Below are 23,450 nucleotides of genomic sequence, written 5' to 3'. Positions count from 1 at the left end.
AGAATAAAAATAATTAAAAAAATAATTTCTGGACACATTCAATGGACATCTGGTAAAATTCTTAATTAAACCCCATCCATCTTATTTTATGTATATTCTCAGCCTTTGCAGGAAGTATGCAGGAGTACCAGAAAAGGAAAAACAAATCTTTGACATGAGGAAGAGGGGAACATTATGGGAGTCCAAACCTGCAGTATGTTATTATTAAGCGTCCTATAAATTACATGCCTTTAAACCAATTCTACTAGTTTTATAGCTTTTTAAAAGTTCAGAGCTCTGAATCAAATCTGAAGCCATAGCAGGCTGTACTGGTAGAAGTCCAGTTTTTACATTAGTTACAACACACTTATACCTGGGCTTTGCACAAGTACAAGAACACAATAGCAGCTAATCTGGTTTAAATAAAATCAGTGTAGATGGGTTTTTCCCTTCCACATACTGGCTCCACAGAATTATAGCTAGGGACCTACCTAAACTGCAGCAAGACAAAGGGTTTTTTGCAGCTGGCTTGCAGTGTGCAGAGCCAATTTTACAGGCATTTTGCAGCAGCCATGCCCTTCAGAATTGACTGACAGAGAGGCCCCACCTGCTGGCACGGATTGGCAGAGAAGGCGGGGGGGGGGGAGGGGGGGAAGGGACCAGGGGGTATCCGCTGCCTTGATTGCTAGCTGCCTTTCATGCAGCCCTACCCCTCAGTGCTGATTGGTGGAGAGACCCTGGTGCGGGGGTGGGGCAGAAAGGGAAGACAGGCAGCCACCATCTTGACGGACGGCTCCCCTTTGTGTGGCCCCACCCTTCAGTGCTGACTGGCAGAGAGGTCCTGGGGGGAGTGACAAGAGGGTGGCCACCACTTTGATTGCTGGCTGCCCTTGTGCCATCCTCTTCCTCTGTGCTAATTGGTGGAGAGGTCTTGGCAGGGGGAGGAGGGATGAGGGGCAGCCGCCATCTTGTCTGTTGCCCTTCATGCCGCCCCACCAGTCAGCGCCTTTACCTCCTGGCAGTGAAGACGGCTGGCTCCCACTGGGGAACCAGCATTTTATTTTTATTAAATTTTTTTGGTTTGTTTCATTGCTTTTCTCTCCTTTCTCTCCTTTATCCTCACTCCTAATATAATTTTATGACCATTCTATATAATGCTGACTGTTATTTCATTCTCAAAATGAAAACAATGAATTGGTTTCTAACTAAAAAAAATTCTGATGTTTAGCCGAGGATGAAATTTTGTTGAGCTTCTGATATTTTTGTATTATTACTAAGAAAAGAACAATTCATTAATGTTGCCAAAAAAAAAAAAAAAAGAAGAAAATTAAGGACTACACATAACACACGGGATCACAAGAAGCGAACTAAGTTTCTACAGGTTGTGACAAACTCAAGCACGCAAACTAAAGAGACTGCACAGAGGATGTGAGGACTTGGTGTCTTTAAGAATTCTGATACGTATCAGGAAGGTTTATTTTATGAGAAGAAATACTGATTCACTTTACATAAAAGTGGTACTGCAGTTTTACCTTGGTGTTCTCTTGCCCGATTGCACACTTTCATTGTCTCCTGTATTCAGGGATGCCAAAGAAAGACTAGATACTGAAAAAACACGATAAAGTTGTGAACCTGGATAAAAAACAAAGTTAAAATTTATAAAAATGTGGGCAAATAGCAAAGAGTCTGTTCATTAGACTCAACACCAGCATAAGTAATTGGCAGGAATAGTTGTAAATGAGTCTTTTACTCCTATAAATTATATACCTGCATGCATATATGGCATGCTAACTTTGTATTTGCAGACACGGGGCCAAAAAAACAATTCTTATGTGAATTTGGGATCTTCTGAAATGTAGCATTGATGTAAATATATGGAGTTAGATCATGGGCACTAAGCGATTAAAGTTAAACAGCACCAATATAGCAGGTCAAAATCCAAGGGCATTAATTTCCTATTATTAAATGGATTGCAAGGGGTATTTTAAATTGCACTGAAATGAGGTGGACAGCAGAGTTAGCAGAGTATTCTTGGCAGAATAATAAAGGTTACTGAAAGTCTGCTGCTAAAAACATCAGTAACTACAGTCCCTTCTTTCCTCTAACTGTAAAGTCTGAATACTTTCTTTGAAATCATAAAATAGTTTATAACTAACAATGTAGAGAACTTTTCCATAAGATCACACATGCAGTAAGAGGACCAAATGAAGCAGACATAAGAAAAAAGGCCAAAGTGTAAAGGAAACTTTACTGTTAGTTTTTAGTTCTGTCTATGTTAAAGCAGCAGCTTAAGGGTTCTTACCTGATAGTCATCATTTAATTATCAATCTTTTATCTCCCAAATGTTCTACTCATTCTTAACTCTACAGGTGCAAGAAGAGGTTAGTGGCTGGGAAGAAGACATGGATGCGCACAATACAAATCACATACATTGGTGCTTCAGCTGGTTTTCATCTAGCAAACATCTGTTTGTTCTTATATGCATGCACGCATAGTAAGTCAGTACCATTTGTCATTTTTAACTGCCGTTTGAAAGTTTTACTTTTATTAGCCCAGTTCAATCACATGCAACTTCAAAAACTGTACATCAGTTTAGCATATGATGCTAATCAATGCACATTTTGGTTAGTAGGGCAAATCAAGCTGGTGTTTTAGAATGAACAGACTCTTTCTAACACTGACATGTGTTACCTGGTGGACCTTTGACTGGAGTTTTGGGTGACTCAATATGATCTCTATGAATTGATTTTGGACGTGGCTTTTTTTGTTTAGATGAATGTGGGCGTGGTTTTATTACAGTATCCATCTCCTCCATAAGCTTCAACTGTTTCCGTCGCATATATTCTTGCTTAATGAATTCTCTGCGTGCCCTGTCATCTTCTTTCTTCTGACGTTCTTCCTCTGTCTTGCGCCTAAGAAAACATCAGTTAAGCAGAAAACTTTGAAATAAATCATTATAAAAGATATGGAAATAAACAAAATAAGGCAAGGTTTTATCCACAGAAAGAGGTCTTGCCTCTTTCTGTGACAGAATGACTGACTTTCTAGGACAGGATGACAACTGAATAACTTCTTAGTCAAGGACAATGAAGTAGACCCAATCTGTCTACAATTAAGCATAGCTTCCAACATCATGCCTCTTGAGAAATTAGATGATAATGTTGAAAGGTAAGTTACCAGCTTGGAAAGTGGCTACTAGTGATGTTCTTAAGATTCATCCTGGGCTTTGTCTTGCCTAACATTTTCATCAGCAACGTTGGTGCAGGAACTAGAAGTGTGCTTATGAATTTTGTAGAGGACATTAAGCTGGGGGGGGGGCATTGCCAATATGGAGGTGAGCCAGAATATCTTACAAAAAATGTATAATACCTTGTGGAGTAAACATGAAACAACATGAAATGTAATATCATGAATTTACACTATAGCCTAAAATGGGGGCTTATAGAGTTGGAAAGAGAGGGACCTAGTGCACTGCTTGATCAGAGGATTATTATGAGCTGCCAAGGCTATTTTAATTCTAGGATGCAGTAAAAAGGGTCTATTCAGTTGAGACAAGGACGTACTAGTGCCACTGTAAAAGCAATATTAAGTCCTCATTTATATATACAGGTATACTACAGAGTCAAATTACTTCTTTGCCATTGCTGTAACAAGGCACTGGCCTCTCCCAACTTCTACCTATGGCATGTGGCAGTGTTTCAGTTTTGAAATAGGCTCTGTGATTATAGCATTTGTTTGAGGAATTGTAATATATGCTTTAAGGACTCAGTGATAAGGGTTGCTTGTGAATGCAGGGATCTGAACTTAATGGATTGGGAGAAACATTGGACTAGAAGGAGCCAAACTTTCAATTTTGGCTTATTCACTTTTTTCTGACAGATTTTAAAACCCATGTGTCATGTTGTAACAATATGCTTCACATTATTTAAATCTGGAGTTTCATTTTTCCCACTTCAATGCTGAGAATCTACCTTTATTTGCACTATAGATTTTGAAGATGTAACTTATTTTATAAGGAAAACAAAGTCCAGGGCTGTTTCTTCAGCCATTGAACGCTACCAATTTACACTAAAGAAAAGCCTCCCAAATTACGTTAATACTGGATTGAGAAGCTGTGCCCAAGTCTGGACATGTGCAAGTAACACTACTGCAAATCCTGATTATACTGTGTAAATAAAAGGAATGGCTAGATGATATATAGCTCTAAACTGGTGCAACTTACTTGAATCCAGTGTAGAATTATCCGAGGACAAATCAGAGGTAAAACTATAGTGCTGCAAAATACACAGGGGTAGGTGATGTCCATCTGCAATTTAACTCAATATAGCTGTTTGCTCAGTGTGAGCAAGGCTATTATCTGGTCCCTGACTAAGGTGGTATTACCACCTAATTCATATAGCTACACTGGGATACCTGGTCTGGATTCTAGAGTAATTCATGTTGCCATACGGAACTGATAAGTTACGTCAGTGCAAATGTGTTGTCTTCCCAAGCCCTATGGGTCATTCTACTCTCAAATACTTAAATATCTTTTAATTCAAGCGGGATTATGAATATATACACAGGACAGAAGATCATCTTTCACTAACCTTGCCAATAGCAAATCTCTCTTAAATTAGTTTAAGGAAAAGATTAAATAAAAAGTATTGGGCTTACAATGGAGAAAAAGGTTTGCTGTATAAAACGGGAAACAGTGGCCACACTGTATTTTGATCAGAATTTCTGATATACCACTGACAATTTTAGCCACAGTAAAGTTTTCCACGTTATCCTTGTTTATGTTGTAATTAGCACATGCAATTAGTTTTACCTTGTTTCTTCCTTCTTATGCTCTAGCTCTGCTTCCAGCTGCTGCTTTCGTAGCAGAGTCTCTCTTTCTCTTCTCAACCGCTTTTCCAGCAATGCTGCCCGTTTCACTGCCATATCATTTTCTGCCTTTTGATCATCCTAGCAGCAACAAGTCAGAAGAAAAGAGGTCTAAAAATTTTAGAGCATTTGGATCCTGCAGCTGACCTACTTCAAGTCATTAGAAATCTCTTTTTTAAGAATGTTTATAACCTACTAATTATATTGAAAGAACTTTTAAGCATCTTCCTCTGACTACCAAACCAAACTCGAGACCCCACACTTCTCCTGGTATACTTAGACATTATTCATTTATTTCAAATAAGAATTTACACCTTCCTTATAACAACAAGATTACACTAGTGGCGATCACCGACCCCAGAAGCACCAGTGGCAAAACTGGAAGTACCAGCAGCAAAGCTGGAAGTGTCACCAGCGCTTCTCTCGGCGCCCCCACTCCCGGGCTGGTGAGGGCCAATCTCAGGAGGGGCATGTGCCCCCCCTATACATGCCCTGCGTGTTGCATGTGTTTAGATCTATCAAACCAAAATAAGGGGAAACAGCCACTTGGGAAGCAGCAGCAGAGGACATCTGCTGCTACCTCCATGTTGAGCCACAGCAGCTTGTATTAGAAGAAGCTCAGAGATCAGCCAAGATGTCAACAAAATAATTTTTGTTGGAATTTTCCACTTCGCCGAAGTTGTGGCAACATTTCCATTTCGCTTTTTTTTTCCCCTGATGAATCTGCCTGGTTTCCTGCAAGCCCAGCTGCCACCTCACTACCCCAGAGCCAGGAGCCTTGGAGCTTCTAGGCTCCCAGCTTCCCATAAGCCCACCAGACAAGACTGTCAAAGACCTAACCTGCCAGGCTGGTACAATGGAGCTGAGGATCCTGGAAGCCTTGACAACTATGTATGGCAGTGTGCTCAACCTTTCTGCACCATGGGCTAGATAAGTAATATGGGGCAGGTTCTAAGGAAGGATCTCTTGCAGAGTCAGCTCCTGGATCAGGCCCTGCATGCCCTATCTAGCATGTAGAACCATGCTATCTGGCCTGACAGGCTCTTCACGGGTCCAGAAATTTGGCAGTGGGGGGAGTGGAAACTGATACTGCCACTACTCCCCTGCTGCCAAATTTTCAGATCCATGGGGAACCTGGAGAGCTGGATGACATGGCTCTGTGGGTCAGATCTAACCCCCGGGCCAGGGGTTGAGCACCCAGGGTATATGGAAAGTGACTTGCTTTTTGCCTGCTTCACAGGAGATCCATCACTAAAGAGCAGGCACAAAATTCACCAGATTCCTCTTCACTCTTTAAAATATTTTACACACACACACACACACCAGGAACTTAAGTATCTTTAAAATTTTACTACTGCACTATTAATGTCCATATAATGCTTTGCACATGTAGAGTGCTGCATAGGTAGAGTGACATCAGAAGATTAACTAGGCCTATACCGATTTCTTAGAAACGTCTTTGAACGCGCTTAAAACATTCGAAGTTCTGCAGTTTATCCGCATAAAAATGACTTTTCACTCAAAAGTCACAATTTTATAGTTACTTCAGGATCTGGAATATCAGCAAAGATTGTCAGCAGGCAGAAGGAAGGTAAGGAAGACAAAACTATAAAATAAGATACTAATTATGCAAACAGGCCTCTGAACTTCGTGCACATGTAAAGTCACAATCGACAAAGCCTTCTCAAGTCAAGAGGCTGTGAACCAAAATAAACAAATGAGTTGACCTCAACCCTATATATTCCATAGTTTCAAAAAAGATTTGAAGAACAGCATAAAAGGCAGAATAAAAAAAAAGAAAAATATGTAATATTACCTTTTCTGACAAATTTAAACATATTTTAATTTGATTCCATCTCTAGTTACTGAAGGTAGTTTCCTAAAAAAAACAAACCAAACAAAAAAAACCTGCCAAGAACTTTCCCTAAAAGGAGCTGCTTCTTCTAAGTCGAACATCAAGAACGATAATGAAGCCAGAAAATAAATATTCAGTGAAGCTACCATAGGTTTAGATGTCAGTCCCACACAGTTCCAACAATACAAACCCTTGCACTCAGAGTCCCATAAGCTTGAGTGAGACTCTACACATGTGCAAGTGTTTGTATTAGCGAATACAAAAAAAATCAACACATCACATGAATGCAAATAATTCCAATGCGTTTGCAAATGGTGGATTTAGGGAACATTAAAAACACAGGAGATGGGATAACTTGCCATTATTTCTCTAAGGACATGTTTACATAGTTAATTTACTATGGCAGGCTGTTGTGCCCTCAAACATGCTGTGTTGCTCTTTGCAGGATACCCCCTGAACTGGAAGCAGTGTATGCACACCTGCATAGTGCTCTGGGACAGTTAATTAGAACCAAGCAAGTGAGGTTTGGGGGAACCTTAGAGGCTAATTAGTTAAGGGAGGCATAAGCTTTGGTAAGCAACTCTACTTCATCAGATGCTAAATGGAGGTGTGAACTAACCCTGTGCCCTGGTTCCAGCAACCCTGGAAGCTATGTTGCTTCTAGTTTAGGAGGCAGCTGACATGAAGAAGCACTGTCTGTGAGTAATGCTGGGGGGCAGGGAAGGGGGTGCTAGGAGGAAGGAACACTCCAGCTGTTTATTTCTATGCCCCTCAATGTGTTAATTACTTTGTTTACCCTATTGATTTTTTCAACTCACTTTTTGTCTCTTTCAGCAATGACCCCTCCCCAACCCCCTTCCTTTGCATTTAAATTCTTCTCTATTGAAAACCTTTTATTTCTGCAAGCCCAGTCATAGCCTCAGAGGAAGTAGGCTGTTGCCTATGAAAGCTCATGTCTCTCTGGAACAGACTAGCCAAGGTACCACCCTGCCCTAACTTCTGCCTATACTAGATGCAGAACAGAAATAGCACTAACGAATTAAAAGGGGGAACAGCAAACGTTAATACTGTGCTCATGGAAAATAAGGCAATCCTAGTTTAAGACCACTTTAGATCAGGGGTGGGCAATTATTTTGGCTGGAGAGCCACTTAAAAGAGTTTTGGCAAGCTGTCAAGGGCAACAAGGGTAGCCCCACCCCTTGACAGGTGCCTTGCCCCCAGTCAACATCTTGGCACCAGAAGTCCTGCCTCAAACCCCTGACTTTTTCTACCAGAAGTCCCTCCCACTGCCCCCAGAAGTACTCCTTTTCGGAAGGGGGTTTGCCATCTTGGAACCAGAACCCCTCCCCTGAGTTATATATTAAAAATCAAACATCTACAATTACTTATTTTAATTTTACTTCAAAACATATTTTGTCCTAATTTGTATGTTTGCACTGTGTATATAGAGGTGATTGCATAATAGCTCAAAATGAAGTCTTATTCTTGTATATTGGGGAGGTTAAGGGGGTATGGCTGGGGGGGCATGTGCATGTGTACATTTGTGTGGGTATGTGGGGTGTGGGCATGAATGATGCATGTCCCTGGAAGCTGGAGGGGCACAGTGACTGCCCATAGCAGCTGCAGCAGTGTCGGTGGGGTGGGGGTGGGGGGGAAACGGGCAGCGAGCGACTGCCCACAGGTGCCATTAGCAGCATTGGCAGCAGCTGATCAAGGGGGGTGCACCACCAATCTCGGGGGTGCATGTACACCCATGTGTACCCCCTATGTATTGCCAATGGGGGTGTGTATGAGGTTTGTGAGGGGGTGTGTTTGTGGGGATGTGTGGGTGTGTATGGGGTTTGTGGTGGGGCTGTGGGGTGTATGGAGGAAGAGGATGGCTGAGGGGGATGTGTGGGGGGCTGTGGATGTGATGCCCTTCCCTACAAACATGCCCCCACATTGCGCACAGCCCCTGCTGCCAGCAGTAGCAGCAGGTGGAGCCCCCTGGCAGTGCACAGTCATGGCGAGCTGGGTGGAAGTGCAGGGCTCATACCAGTGCCCTGGGGCCAGTGGGAACCTGGAGTGGAGCAGCAGGAGCACAGAGCCTGGGCCAGCTAGGGCACAGGATTCTCCTGGCTCCCATGTGTGGGTCTCATGCGCCTGAGCCCCATGTGATGAAGCCAGTGGTGCAGGTCATGGGGCTCAGCTGGGATGACAGGGAGAGGGGCAGAGCTGGCTTGGCTCCACAGCACAGAGCTCCCCACCATTCTCCATGAACTGGGCATGGGCCACCAGCTCCATCACATGGGTCTCCCCCAAAGGTGTGCAGCTTGGGTGGAGAACCTGGGAACTGCATGTGAGCCTTGTGTGATGGAGCCAGGCAGACCCCACACCCCTGCTGGCCTAAGCTCCATGCTCCTGCCGCTCCACCCTACGTCTCCACCCAGGGCACTGGTGCGGGCCCCACACTCCCAGCCAGCTGTTGCTTCACCCCTGCCCACCACCACCACTTCTGCCACTGCTGCCACCACCACTCCCACCATCCATTGCCATCACCGCCACTGCCACCATTCCTACCCTCTGTCCCTGCCCACCACTGCTGCAAACCTCCCCCTGCTACTTCCCTACGTTCTTGCCTGTCCCCTGCCCTTCCTGAAGTCCCCTCTCCTCTCTCTGCCCACCCACTGCCAATTGCCCCTGCTGCCGCTGCCACCGCCACCATCACTTTCTCTGCCTGCTGCCACTGCCTCTCCCCCATCTGCCACCACTTCTCCACCTGCAGGGCCAGGGTCAGGGTCATCCCACAGGCAAGGGTGGGAGCAGAGCATGGACTGCCCCTGTAGAAGCAGACAGGGCTTGGCCCCATTTGAGCCCAGGAGGGGCAGCCTGGGGCCAGGCTGGATACAGTGAATTGGTAGGCACCTGCCTATGGGCTGGATGAAATAGCCTGGTGGGCCAGATCCAGCCCATGGGCCATATTTTGCCTGCCCGTACTTTAGATAAATGACTCAGTGGAATGCAAAATCTTTTGCCCTCCAAGAAAAGCTTTGACGCCTGCATTCAAAACATTGTTAGCTTCTAGCATTCAAACTACCTTTAAAAAAACCCAACAAAACAACAACACAAAATAAAACAAAAACACGCTTTGACTGAAATTCTGCTTAAATAGAAATATTTTAGTACACAGTCTTATATTTTTAAATAGACATAAAAATATGCCACTTTTAAAATAAACTCTAAGAAGATAGGTACTCCAAGGAGAAATTTCCAAGATCTTATTTACAATTCTGGGATAAGGTGAGGGGTAGGCAGCTTATTAAGTGTGTGCATTAATAATTTATGGTAAAAAAAAAAATAAAAAAATCTACATTCATTAAAACATCTTCCTGACCCCCAATACTTCTGAAACACTTTTTTAAGACTGTTAATTTGAAGAGCTCTTCTGTATTCAAAATTGCTATGAAAGCTCCAATGGTCCCAAACCAAGCATGAGCTGTGAAGGTTTTAGAGTCAAATACCAAGGACATCACAGCACTCTGAAGCACTGACCTCAGTGGTTACTGAAGTGCCATCTCTGAATTAAAAAGCTCCCTTGGAAAAAGATAACTTGCCCAACAAACATGTACCATTTTAGTTCACTTACCTTAAAAAAGAATCCACAACACACTTTTTGGTCATCCTCGAATTGTTCTCTATCACTCTCACCTTCATATTTCTCAGAGACTTCAGCCTTTTCAGGTGGTTTTAAATCCGAGAGGGAAACTTCAATTAAATTAGCTGTTTTAGGAGTGAGAGTTGGCAAAACTGGTTGGCTCAGCTGATCTTCATTTGGTGTGAGGCAGACAGTTTCTGTGATTGGCTGAGATAACACTTCAGAAACCTTAGATTCAACAGGCTTGAGCTCCTTCTCTTCTGATTTTTGTTCACGTGCCTCCAAAGTCCCTTTTTGTTTTTGTTGTTCTTCTTTTGCTATTTCCTCTTTCGATTTGACTTCTTTCAAAAGGTTTCCCTTTAACTGAGGTTCGGCTACACGCTCCCCATCATCCCCAAAGCAAACAAATGATCTAGTCTGAATGGGAACCTGACTTGGAGAAAATCTTCTTAAACGAGGAAGACTGTCCACAGACCGTGGAGCAGTCAAGGTGCGATTTAAAGGTGTTATTTTCAGTTCATTTGGCCTAGGAGTCCTTTGCATCTTAATGGGAAAAGAGGCATTTTTTCTGTTAGAAGACTGCGGGGATTGATGAGTAGGGCGAGGAGATTCCACGGAAAATGATGCAGTGGGAGATGATGATCCTGTTTGCCTCGATGAAGATTTAAGCTCTCGAATTTGCTTCTGAGGAGAAGGCTGAGGAGGTGAAATAACCCAGGCTTGCTGCTCCCGCATTTGCATCAACATCTCTTGTTGAAGGGAGAGGCGCTGCATTTCCTGTTGTAGGAAGTGTAGAGAAGAATTTAATTTTTCAATAGATTTTGTATATTCTAAAATGTCTCCTTCATTTAGAGTTTCTTCTGAGGGACTTGCCAAATTCCATTGCTTTTCAGAATCCACAGGTGTGGCAGGGTTCTTGGACTGAGAATTTTCAGTGTTTTCCTTTATTACCTCCATAGTTTTACTAGTTCGTTCACCTGGTTTTTGAGCTTCTTTTTCTTTCAGTCTACTACTTTCAGTGAAGGATTTCTCATCTTCAGCTCCGACGGCTTCTTCTCGAAAAGGTGATACTCCATCCCCTTTCTTTTTCACCACGTTCAGAAATGCTGTTCTTCCCATTTTCTGCCTCTGCTTAGTGAAGGCAGCTTCAACTTTCTTTTTCTGAGCTTCAATGGCTCGCCTTTTTTCCTCCAGTTTCATCCTAAGATGGACCATTTCAGAGGCCAACAACTGCGTAGTGTCTCTTGCTTGAGGAAGGGGCGTTTCCTCGGGTATGTGAGCCCAAGCAACTACATGAGGAATATTCAGCTCAGAACCTTCTGGGGTAGTTTTCTGCGAACTGCTTCCACTACTTCTGCTATCCGTATGATTCAGTTTCCTAAATTTCTGCTCTGCAAAGCTGGTCATTTTCACTCCTGAGCTTGAAGAAGCACTGCTGCCTGCTTGTGATTTGGTACTTATTGAGCTTGGACAGGGACTTAATTGCTCTCTCTGGTTACTAGCTCGTACATCATAATCTTGAAGAAATTTAGATGGTTCTTCCATGTCAGAGTCCATGCTCACCGTGTAATCCCTCAAAGAAGAATCCTCATCCATAGTTTCAGGAATATCTTCTGATGGAACATGTATTCCAGTGTCCACTTCAGTATTGTCAGTCACTGGACTCAGAGCACCTTTTGTGTCTATGATGATATCAGGACTAGGCTGATTTAGTTTAATGTTTGAGTTAAAAATGCTCATTTCCTGGTTATGAAGAAAGAACCCATTTGTTATTTGGTCTGGCTGGATAACACCAGGAGATTTTTCAGTGTCATGTATTATCTGCAAAGCTTCTTCAATGCTTGGGGTCTCAATCTGATTGCCAAAATCATCCAAAATTGCCCTGTTTTGCAAAGCTCCATTTGGAAGCCTGTACTGGTTGTTTTCATTGGCATTTCTTTGATTTGTATTTAGAGATGCACTGACTTCTGGGTCGGTAGGAGATACTATGTCCTTTTCCTCTTCAATATCTTGAGTTTCCTCTTCACCATTTACTGGCTTAAAGGACAGATTTTTCCTAATGTGTTTGGGCACGCGGGTGTTATTTTGTGCAAGACCTTCATTACTAACAGATCTAGTAATTCCTCTATTTGGAGTAGATATCTGAATGCTATTTTCTTTATCAAAAGAAATGTCAAAGGAAACTCCATGCACTGATGATCTAAATGGGATGAAAATAAAAAGGCGTAACATAATTCATATATATTTTTAAAAAATCATATACATTTAAATATTCTTCTAAAGTTGTAGTACTCATGAAAATGGATTAGTTTCATAAGATAGTAACATATTACAAACAAGCAAATTTAATTATCCAATATTATTCTTTTATTATTTTTATACCTTTCTTTAATTCAAACTACATTTACTTTAAATAAGCTATGCTTATGCATCTTATACATCTTAACTTCACACATACACAAATTAATATTACTGGCAATCTGGAATAAACCCAAGAACTTTGAGGAATACAGAAATTGCCATACTGGATCATAGCTGTGGTCCTTCTAATCCTGTTTCTGACAGCAGCAAGTCTATTTCCAACTCTTACTAATTAGCAGTTGGCTTACATTCTTGAGTATAAAACCATATACCCTTTCTAGTCTAATCTGTCTGTACTGATCTACATAATAGTACTTTTCTATCTTGAGTTGATGGCCAGGTGGCCTTCTATTGTCACTTTTTAGTTGTTGTATTTACTTGAATCCAAGATGAGGTTCTTTATTTAATATGGGAGGAAAAAAACCCTTACCTTGGACTGGAGTACAAGATGGCAGTGGGGCAGGCAGCTGCTGCAGCTCTATCTGCAGCCCTGACCTGGGGTTGGGGCGAGAGCTGCAGCCTCCCCCCTACCTCCTTTCCTCCTTCCGACTGGCTAGCCCCCTGGTTCCAGTCCCACTCCAGCCAGGGACACAGAGCACATGGTTGCTCCAGCCCAGTACAGTAGCAGTGGCAGCAGCTCCAGCATGGACTCTGACTGGAGCTGCTGCTGCAACACCTGCATAACCAGGCTGCGGCTGGAGCAACTCTATGCCCTGGCTTGGAGGGGAGCTGGAGGGTAAGTGGTCGGGGAGTGGGGCAAAGAGGCAGAGGCTGTGGGGTGCACAGACAGCAGGAGAGAGAAGACAGCAGCTGGGGACCAGGCAGGGGAGTAGGCATGGAGGAGTGAGGGGCAAAAACAGTAGGGGCAGGTGCTGGGTGTGCATGAACTGATGGGTTGGGTAGGCACCATGGGATACAAGTGGAACAGGCAGCAGGGGGTAAGGTGTGGGGAAGGCAAAAGGCAGAGGTCATGCTGCTTTATTTCCCCACTGCCACCCCGCCAGCCACCTGCTTGCCTACTGCCTCCCCTCCCTCACCTCCCTGGCACTACTTTCTCTGCTGCAGTGGGGGAGGGAGGGAGATGCATTTAAGATGACGCTCCAATAATTAGATTCTATATATGAAAGATTTTAACAAATATATAAAATTTCCCACATACAGAATGTAATTATTGTGGGGAGTTCATCTTAAGTTGAAAGTCATCTTAGAATCAGGTAAGATAAAGTATATTTAACACCACGCATCCATTACAAAATGTTGGAGCTGTCCCCATCTCTTGCAAATGTTGAAAACTCACATTTATTCCTGTTCAATTTTCTGTTAGCAAGTTTCTAATACACAATATTGCTTTTCTTTTTTCTGAGTACTTGATTCTCCAAGTCTCTTGGGTGAACTTTCTCAAAGGCCTACTGAAAGTCCAAATGATGACAGCTATAGATCATTATTTCTTAAAACACCTCCTATATAATGATTACTCACCTTTTCTCTTTGGGCCAAGTTCCTACATACCCATCCATATATGACATAGATGTGGACCTTCTAATAACTCCTAATTGAAATTAAAATAAAGCAATGTATCCAAGTTAATACTTATGGAAATACTTGGAAAAACATTTTTAAGTGAGCTCAAATTAGTATAACAAATCAGTTACTTTAATTAGTCATACAGTAGCAAGTGATCAAGCTTTGATTTTGTTTTCTGTTTTGTTTTGTTTAAATTGCTTTTTACTTTAATGTGAACAACAGGATATCAATCATGTTAATGAATTCCACTGTGCACACTATACCCATCCCTTAGAAAATAAAGGTAATTTTATTGCTCCATAAAAATGTTCATTATGCTATACAATAATGGGTACAAGCCATGTTCCACATAGTCAAAACAGAAACCAAGCTCCATTAAATGGATAGAGGCAATTTTTTTTTTTGCAAAAAGCACTTACCAAGGTACACCTATTTAAAAAAAATTATAGGCCCAATCTTAAGCTTCCATCTGTGACTCTCCCAATGAAGCCAAGAATTCCTCATGAAGAACATTTACAAGAATATTAATATGATGAATGTAATTTAGTTCATAAAACAATCAACTGAACAAGCCTGGGTGCAAAGCTGTTACCTGGAGCAGATGAATAAGGCTGTTGGTGTGTATGTCTAGAAGGCATAAGTTGATGAGACGGTGTAAAAGTTTGACCCTCCACACTGCAAGGAAAAGCATATTAAATTATGTAATACCTCTAAGACACTGCAAAAATGCAGCTGCATTTGTATTCTGGGACAGCACAAAAAAATAATTTTCTGTATAAGGGAGAAGAATTTTGTTGTAAAAACATAAATCTATTAACTGAAATAATACAAGCATCTGAATTGCCACCTTAGAAAAGAAATGAAGTTAAATAGGAAGTTATTCTGCAGCTTTCATAAAATGGCAACAGAAAATGTCTTATTGGTAGAACATTTGTCTTTTGACTTATTTCATGTTAATATTTTCTTACAAATGTCACTTCTATGGGTTTGATAGATTGTAAATACATAATAAAAAAAACAAACAAAGGCCGTGTCTTGCTGTCCACAGCTGATAGTACCTATAGGACAGGTTACAAGAACAGTATCATCATACACCTCTTTTTGTAATTGCTCGTAACTGTCCAAATATTTATATGCATGAGGTGGCAAAAATGTGATCTATGCTAATGTCTTTGCAACTATAACTAATGTTTTTACTACAGAACCATTAGTTACAAAGGTTTGCTTTATTTCTGCTAAGTATACAACAGATGCTCATTTGTTTGATTCAAAGAAAAAGACATTACTAAACTAGGTATTTTAATCTAGAAAGGCTTCATTAATTCAACAAGTTAAATAATCCCTGTGCTGCTTTAGCATCTGAATGACAAACACATTATTAGAAGGATTTACCATACTTTTAAAGAGCCAAACTCCCAAAGCATGTTTTCTTGCACAGCATACTTTTCCCCTGCAAAAAATAAACCGCTGGAAATTGGGGTGCATGGCTCAAGTGAAAGACAGGAGTGCCTACCTCAGTGTACACTGCCTCACTTGGGGCTGCAGGTGCAGTCTGCCTGCTGGGGATGGAGCTGGCTGCATGCAGTCTGCTTTCTAGGGCACCTAGGGCTGGGCTTGTGGGTGTTCCAGGGCACAGTTGCACTGTATTTTCTTGCTTGCCAGCAGCATATGTTTGGGTGGGATGATCTAGCTGGGGCTGGCCCTGCTTTGTGCAAGGAGGTTGGACTAGATGACCTCCTGAGGTCCCTTCAAACCCTAACTTTCTATAATTTTATTTATATATCTATCTATCTCTATCGATATCTATATCTCTATCGATATATCTATATCTCTATCTAGAGAGAGAGAGAGAGAGAAAGAGAGAAAGAGAGAGAGAGAGAGAGATGTAACTGCAGCAGGAAGGAACAACACCCTGTGGTTGCTCCATTAATCCCCTGGCTGGTCGTGGACAACTGCAGTAGCAGCAGTATCCCTTAGGCTGATCCTGGGACAGCCCTTGCTGCTGAGGAAGGAACTGTTCACCACCAGCCAGCAGCTAGGGGATGTAACAGGGTGGTCTTTTCCTTTAAGAGGGAACACTCAACCATGTTGAGAGGCTAGCTGCAGGGCATCTGGGGCATTTATATACCTACCTTTCTGTCCTGCGATGTGTTGGGGATCTGCTTTGGAGCAGACTTGATTAATCGAGTCTGCTCTGCATGTGAGCTGACGTGCACTGCACTGTGCCACATGCAATTGTATAAGTGGTGAAATGCGTGTCAGTGCAGAGAGAATGGCAGTGGTACGTTTTTTTTAACTAAAGCACCCCCCCGAGGTGTTTTAGTTCAAAAGTGCACCGCCGCCACTTTCTCAGTGCTGACACGCATTTTGCTGCGTATACAACCAGGCGCCTTTCAAAGTGCCTGGTGCTGAAGTGCTTACATGTGTAAAAATACCCTTGGATAGCCAGGGACTGTCCTGCTCAGAGCTTAAAAATCTTCCAGAAGAGTAAACAGAAGGGGAAGAAGCAAACTGTGAATGAAACTGCTTGCTATAAGAACGGGGCCAGGCTGCCGTGATGGGAGCCAGAGCCAAAGGGCTCCTCCTCAATCACTCAGAACAGGGCAGAAGAGTTTTCATTTTGTTTTGTTTATTTTTTGGTTTATTTGTTGCCTAAAGACTGTAATACGTTAAAAGGACTGGTGGAGGAGCTTCTCAGGGAGCAAAAGCCTGCCTGCAGAAGCCAGCAGTTTAGGTAACCTGCTTAACAGGGGGTTAACAGAGCAGTTACAGGTTGTTGCCTCTTCCTACTGTGCTTCCCATATTTATGCTGCTAGCAAGAAAAATGCTTTTTTTCCCCTCAATCACTATTAGAATAAATCCTTTGATATTTAGAACTCTACAACATGATCTTGGGGTATAGGTTGTAGCTGTTTTGGTCTAAGGACATAGGCAGACAAGGTTCTTTGGGTGAATCTGATATCTTATGTTATTTTCCAACTATTTAAGTTAATCTAATAAAAGATATCGGATTCACCCAAAGAACTTTGCCTGTCACAACTTGGTCTTCACATTTTTGCCTCAGTGATAAATATCCAATCTCTCTTTTTGAGGTTCTTACTATGTGTTGGTTGTGTATTTCAGAAACACACTTACATTATCATGCTCCAATTCATCAGATGTTATTTATATACTACTTTATTTCAGCTAACTACTTTAGCAGGTTTGGGGCTCTGACCCTGGAGTTGGCTGCCCCTTGGCAGTCAGATTAGCTTGCTATGCTCTCTGGCCTCTGTAGCACATCTTATTTCCTGCCAGCCAATGTTAAATGTCATGATGGATTGGAGAGAGTGGGGGTGCCTTTAGAAGTCAGAGAAGCCCCTTTATGTGCTTTCCCTCTTGGCACAGTCCTTAGGGCTCTTCTTCCCCTCAGCATAGTCCTCAGTGCTTCTCTGCCCCTGCCCTGCACAGTTTCTCCAAGGCCTGTTTCCCCTTCAACTGCTTCCCCTTCAACATTGGCTTCTTTCCTACCTTGGAGATCTCAGAACAGCAGCAGAGTCTCCCAATGCCTGAAGAAGGGTGCTTGTCCCCGAAAGTTTGCAAAAAACTTTTTTCCAACTACTCAGTTAGTCTGATAAAAGATATCAACATCTACCCAAATAAATTTGCCTGCCTATTCCCTTTAACATAGTACCATGAGCCACATCTAGTCACAGCCCTTCCCGAGTTTCACAGGCCCCTGATCCAACCTCAACTGTCTCCATTGCAGCCCCTGGGCTCAAATTGCCTCCTACTGGCCATCCTCAGTTCTGTGTAACACAGCATCCTCTGCTAGATGCTTGGAGTGGTTCATGGGGCAACCTTTCTTGGTAGAAGGAAATGTTCCAGAGTACCTTCACCAGGGTGCCCCATGTGGCCTCCATTCACCCCTTACTAGTCACCCCATGCCTCATGGCTGTCATCTCAATGTTCATCTAACCTGGGGGTTGCCCTTCCCTAGACAATCCCCCATTTTCACCTATAGCTTGGGGTTGCCCTTTCCAGGGCTCTTCCCTATACATGTAACCCAGCAATAAGCCTAGGTTTGCCTTTCCCTAAGGCTCTTCCTTTCACTTCCAGCTGGCTTCCTACCTTATAGGTTTCTTGCTTGCTGCTGGCTGGCACCAACCCCCCATAGCTTTGGTCCCCTCCAAGCACACTTAGGGGATCACTCAGCACTCCCAGGGACTCTTTCTCCAAGGCTGCCAGGCAGTGGTGTAATGAGGGCAGGACGAACAGGAGGACTGCCCCAGGTGCTGACTTGGGGGTGCGAGGTGAAAAAAAAACAGCTGGTTCCAGCAGCCATGTGGCTGCAAACACGATCACTATCATGGCAGGAACCAGGAGTTGCCGCTACCTGTGCATCCTGGACGTTCGGCCATGTCCCTGTGCTACTGCTGCCAGTGGCCATGTTCTGCTGCAAACTTCAGGGAGCTCTTCTCTCTCCCGTGTCCTAAGCTCAAAAGCCTGCTCTGGCTCAAGAGCTAGGCTTATAGAGCACCAGGTTTCAACCATTCTGGTCACATGACTCCAGCTTTCTTAAGTGGGTCCAGGGGGTTTCATTAGCCCAAAAGCCCTGCCACAGCCACCACTTAAATAGATACCTGCAGTTCAGCACCTTATCATATTCATGTCTTCTCCAGGTAAGTGGTTGGTAGCTTGTTACGGTCTTCAAGCTATGACTCTTAACTCCTTTCTGCTGCTTGTCTCTTTGTAGCTGGTACCATTTTAGCTGCTAGCAGTCTTGCAACCACATAATGCTGCCTTTACCTCTCACTCAAAATAACAGGGGTTAGGGACTGCCTGTTATACCTATATGCTACATGACTGATCTTATTACAAACATCTAGATGGATTCTTAAAAATTCCTTTTTTATTGTAATGACTGCAAAAATACAATCTTTTTGTTTAATTAAAAGAAGTCATGTTTAGCAAAAGACAGTTAAGCACCCCTGGCAAAATCTGTTTCAGAGAACAGCAAATCACTGCTCATTTGTTTTTGCATAATCCATTGCATAGACTAACAAGGTCATTGCTAAAAAAACCTGCATGAGGAACACACTACTACGAAATGAGGGAAAACATGGATGCTTTTACAAATAAGCATTTTTCATGTGCGCATACGCAAATTGCATAAACATCCCTCTTCTGTTATTGCTGAAGATCCCATTTAACATTAATTCTAGGCCGAAGCTCACTAAGGCAGCAGGGTGTACCACTACCATAGAAATCAGTTGAAATGCCTATTTCAAACTCCAATTGCCTATACGTTACTCTACAAAGAAATCATCCATACGGAATTTCACTGGGATAATCTGCGAAACTTCCTAGCCAACTCAAAGCAAATACACTCACTTAAATCCTGATCTCCTTGTTCTCTTAAGAAAAGCCTGTGATTTGGGCACTAGGTGTTAACTTTCTAACATTATAAACCTATATTCTCTTTTCATTTAGCACCACGAATGAAAGGGACCTGGGGGTAATAATAAACAACAGTATGAATATGAGCCAGCAGTGTGACGCTGTAGCCAGTAGGGCAAATAATACACTGGCATGAATCAATCAATGCATCTCCAGCAAAACTAAGGAGGTAATTCTTCGGCTCTACTCAGCACTGGTGAGACCGCAGCTGAAGTACTGCATCCAGTTCTTGGCACCACACTTTAATAAGGACATGGACAAGCTTAGTTTCATAGTTTGTAGGGTCGGAAGGGACCTGAGCAGATCATCAAGTCCGACCCCCTGCCATGGCAGGAAAGAGAACTGGGGTCAAACGACACCAGCAAGGAGTTAATCTACCCTCCTCTTAAAGACCCCCAGGGTAGGAGCCAGCATCACTTCTCTTGAAAGTTGGTTCCAGATCCTAGCTGCCCTGACCATGAAGTAGCGCCTCCTGATATCTAGCCTGAATCTACCCTTTGCCAGCTTGAGAGAGTCCAAAGAGCCATCTGTATGATCAGAGTCTTACAAGGCAAACCATATGAAGAAAAGGCTGAGGGATCTGGGACTCTTCAGCCTGAAGAAAAGAAGGCAGAGAGGGGACCTGGTAGCAGCTTGCTGCTACACTAGGGGAGTACATCAAGGGCTTGGTTAGCAACTGTTCACCAGGGCACCCAAGGGGAAAACTAGGAGTAATGGCCACAAACTCCTGGAAGACCAATTCAGGTTCAACATTAGGAAAAACTTCTTCATAGTCAGGATGTCCAGACTATGAAATAAACTCCCTCCTGAGGTGGTGTAATCACCTACCCTGGAAATCTTCAAGAGGAGACCAGACGGTCACCTTGCTGGGGTCACCTGACCCCCAGTTATCTTTCCTGCTTAGTGCAGGGGGCTGGACCCGATGATCTTCCAAGGTCCCTTCCGGCCTTACAATCTATGAATCTATTTACTTGTGATGAAGAACAGTATCTCTCCAGGATAAAAAATAGATCTTACAATTACTTTACCATTTACTGCTCTCATACTATTCCAACATAAAATGATAACTTGTTCCTAAAAAGACACTAACAATTGTTGCCATAATGAACCTAGACAATACACTATCCCTCTTTATACTAGAGGCTTACAAAGATTTGTTCTTCTGTTCTGAACTTGTTCCATGAAACAGAGATCCTATTATAAACTTCACACAAATGACAAAACGCACAGTTGTGGCAGCTCACAGGCAATAGCTATACTGGCAGTCCTAACAGTAGTGATAAATTAAAGCCCACTAAGATCTGGAGCTTTAGCTCCTTTAGGAGCTTTCTATTAATGGAATTTTGTTCCGTCTCTCTGTCAATACTCCTCAGTCTAGAAGCCAAAATCATGTGTGCATACAGAATCTCTTCTCTTCCAAATGAGTACATTCTATTTGGTTTAACAAGGATTTTTGTGTCATAAAAGATTCTGCCAGAGCTGAGATAAATCAGGAAGGGCTTCAATCGTGTCCTTGAAAAGAACATGTTATATACTGCCTTCTATGCTAGTATTGTTTCAGTTTTCACCTCATAATGAAACTCCACGCTTTTTAAGTACAGTGATGGTATTTGCTAATAGCTTATGGACTTTCAAAAGAAATCGAAGGTGAGGATTCAGGTTCTCTTCACCCACATCCTGGCTTTACATTAATATAATCCATTGCTTTTGATAGAATTAATCCTGATTTACAGCAGTGCATGTAAGATGAGAATCAAACTAGTAGTACCTAATGGTTTTAAAGAAATCTTATCCTGCTTGAAACATGCAGGGATTTCTGTAAGTCAACAAAAATACTGAATAGAGTTATCTGGGTAAGCTAAATAAAGAGAGTATACCAGATACCTAATTATCTAACTTTCCCCTGTGTCCAAAAGTCATAATCAATAAATCTGTTGCCCTAAATGAAATGTGAAAGGCATTAAATAGAATGTCTGGATGCCATAAACTGAAATCCTTCTCTGCTTCCATCAAAAGAAAGGTCAAAAGGAAGAGATTGGTCCACTTGTCCCTGATCCCCAGGGGTGATCTAGAGCCACATGTGTGGAGTCCATGTGCCACACACAGAGCAAACATGCATGAAGCTGGTCAGAGTCAAGAGAGTGCACCCTGCTGTCTGCCTGAGGGGGTGAATATGCGCTAGTAAAACATAACAATATTCACTAATATATTAAAAATATATTATTCACATTATATTTGTACTATTAGTTTTTTAAATGGAGTTCTGCTAAATTCTGACAAGTTAGAGAGGTACATTGAGTCTGAAAAGGTTGAGAACAACTGCTCTAGCCAAAAACCTCTGAGATTAAGTACTGGCTGGAGCACCACCATACCTCAGTCAAACCTCCCAGTTTTCGATAAAGGTAACGCAATGATTCTCAACCTTTTTTGGACTCAAGGCACCAAACACTGGATTCAAGGCACCTCCATATCTTGTGTGAATTAAATGGCATCCCACTTCAAAAATTAATAAATATATTATGCTGCTTACCTCCTTACAAAGGGTCTTGGAAGTCAGGGTTAGGAATCATTCAGGGACAAGCCTGAGCCTGCATTTATCTACTTAGCTTATCTGTTTATCTCCTCACACTTCATGGCACCCCAAGGTACCTTGGTACCCAGGTTGAGAATCACTGAGCTATACTGAATTATCCAGAAACTAGCAACATTCATACAGATTACCAACAAAAGCCATGAAGTATATTGCCATATTGTTATATTTTCAAGACATCCATCAGCATAGTGCTCCATCCCTGGAACATACCTTGGTGCTCCATCCCTGGAACAAGTCCCATTCCCTGTCGCTGACATTTCTCCCTCCAGCAACAATCTTTAGCATTTCAAAAAGCTTTACTTTTAAGGCATTCATCTCATTGCTTTGTGAGTTGGTATACTCCCCTTCTCTATATTAATCTTGTTGCTGGAACCTGCTCTGTAAAGCCTTATATCTTTCATTTCCACTTATCTACAGTATGTAATTCACAAGTGAATGAAAGTTTAGTGCTTCCATCCTAGTTCCCAATCTACTCATTTGATAGTCTGTCAGCTCTGCTAATGGGCCTAAATCTGGAAATTGCCAAGAAGATCCAGTTCCTTTAACAAATGGGAGCTGAGTGACCTCAGGACTGTGCAAGATCAGAAGAGAAACTGGAGGCCAGGTGGTGCACTGTTATAGACAAAGGTGCACTGGCAGTGTTGCAGGGAACAGGTCTCCATGTAGCAAACAACAGTGGTTCTGGTCCGTTGCTAGAGCAATTGGATTTGCCCTTTCCTGAGAACTACATTATTTCTCAGAATCTAACATTTCTCAGTATCTTCAGTTTTCATTCTTTATTCTGACACAATTTGAGAAGGATTTAGAGGGACTGATATTCAGAACTGTTAACTGTCTTTTACATTATGTTGAAGGAACCATGTATAACAAATTGACTTTGTGTTTGATAATATAGCTTCTGGACACTTCTAGAAAGGCCTTCAGAAATCACATGAACAACTGTGCTCAATTTAAGCAAAAGTGAGAGAAACAAAACACAATTTAAAAAGCTCTGACATTACCTGGCTATAAAGTCAGAATCACATGAGCCACCCATGTAGTTTCTTCTGTTGGCATTAAATCTAGAAGTGGATGCATCTTTCACTGATTCAGCTGTAATGAAAGGCAAGACTCCAAATTACTTAAGTTCAGCATTCAGTTCAAACCCTTATTAGAAGAGCTGGATGAAATGCCCCCGTTTAACTTTCATTTCACATGAT

At 42.4% G+C, this 23,450-nt stretch overlaps 1 protein-coding gene across 4 annotated transcripts in view; it reads right to left on the bottom strand.

The window, feature by feature from the left end:
- CAMSAP2 (calmodulin regulated spectrin associated protein family member 2) overlaps positions 1-23,450 on the bottom strand; it is a 205,368-nt gene that overhangs the window by 6,224 nt on the left and 175,694 nt on the right. For 2 of the 4 annotated variants that reach the window (XM_019479352.2, XM_019479354.2), the window contains 7 exons: positions 23,253-23,343; positions 14,812-14,894; positions 14,175-14,244; positions 10,326-12,534; positions 4,790-4,926; positions 2,671-2,891; positions 1,512-1,611 (listed from right to left, as the gene is read on the bottom strand). In XM_019479352.2, coding sequence (XP_019334897.1) covers positions 1,512-1,611; positions 2,671-2,891; positions 4,790-4,926; positions 10,326-12,534; positions 14,175-14,244; positions 14,812-14,894; positions 23,253-23,343 — 2,911 coding nt within the window. The remainder of the gene's footprint in view (positions 1-1,511; positions 1,612-2,670; positions 2,892-4,789; positions 4,927-10,325; positions 12,535-14,174; positions 14,245-14,811; positions 14,895-23,252; positions 23,344-23,450) is intronic. The other 2 variants (XM_019479353.2, XM_014602076.3) reach the window with 1 other exon arrangement.

This window comes from Alligator mississippiensis, chromosome 5 (genome assembly GCF_030867095.1).
Source record: "Alligator mississippiensis isolate rAllMis1 chromosome 5, rAllMis1, whole genome shotgun sequence".
Taxonomy (NCBI): domain Eukaryota; kingdom Metazoa; phylum Chordata; order Crocodylia; family Alligatoridae; genus Alligator; species Alligator mississippiensis.
The sequence above is the reverse complement of the archived record's forward strand: the minus strand, read 5'-3'. Positions and strand labels throughout refer to the sequence as shown.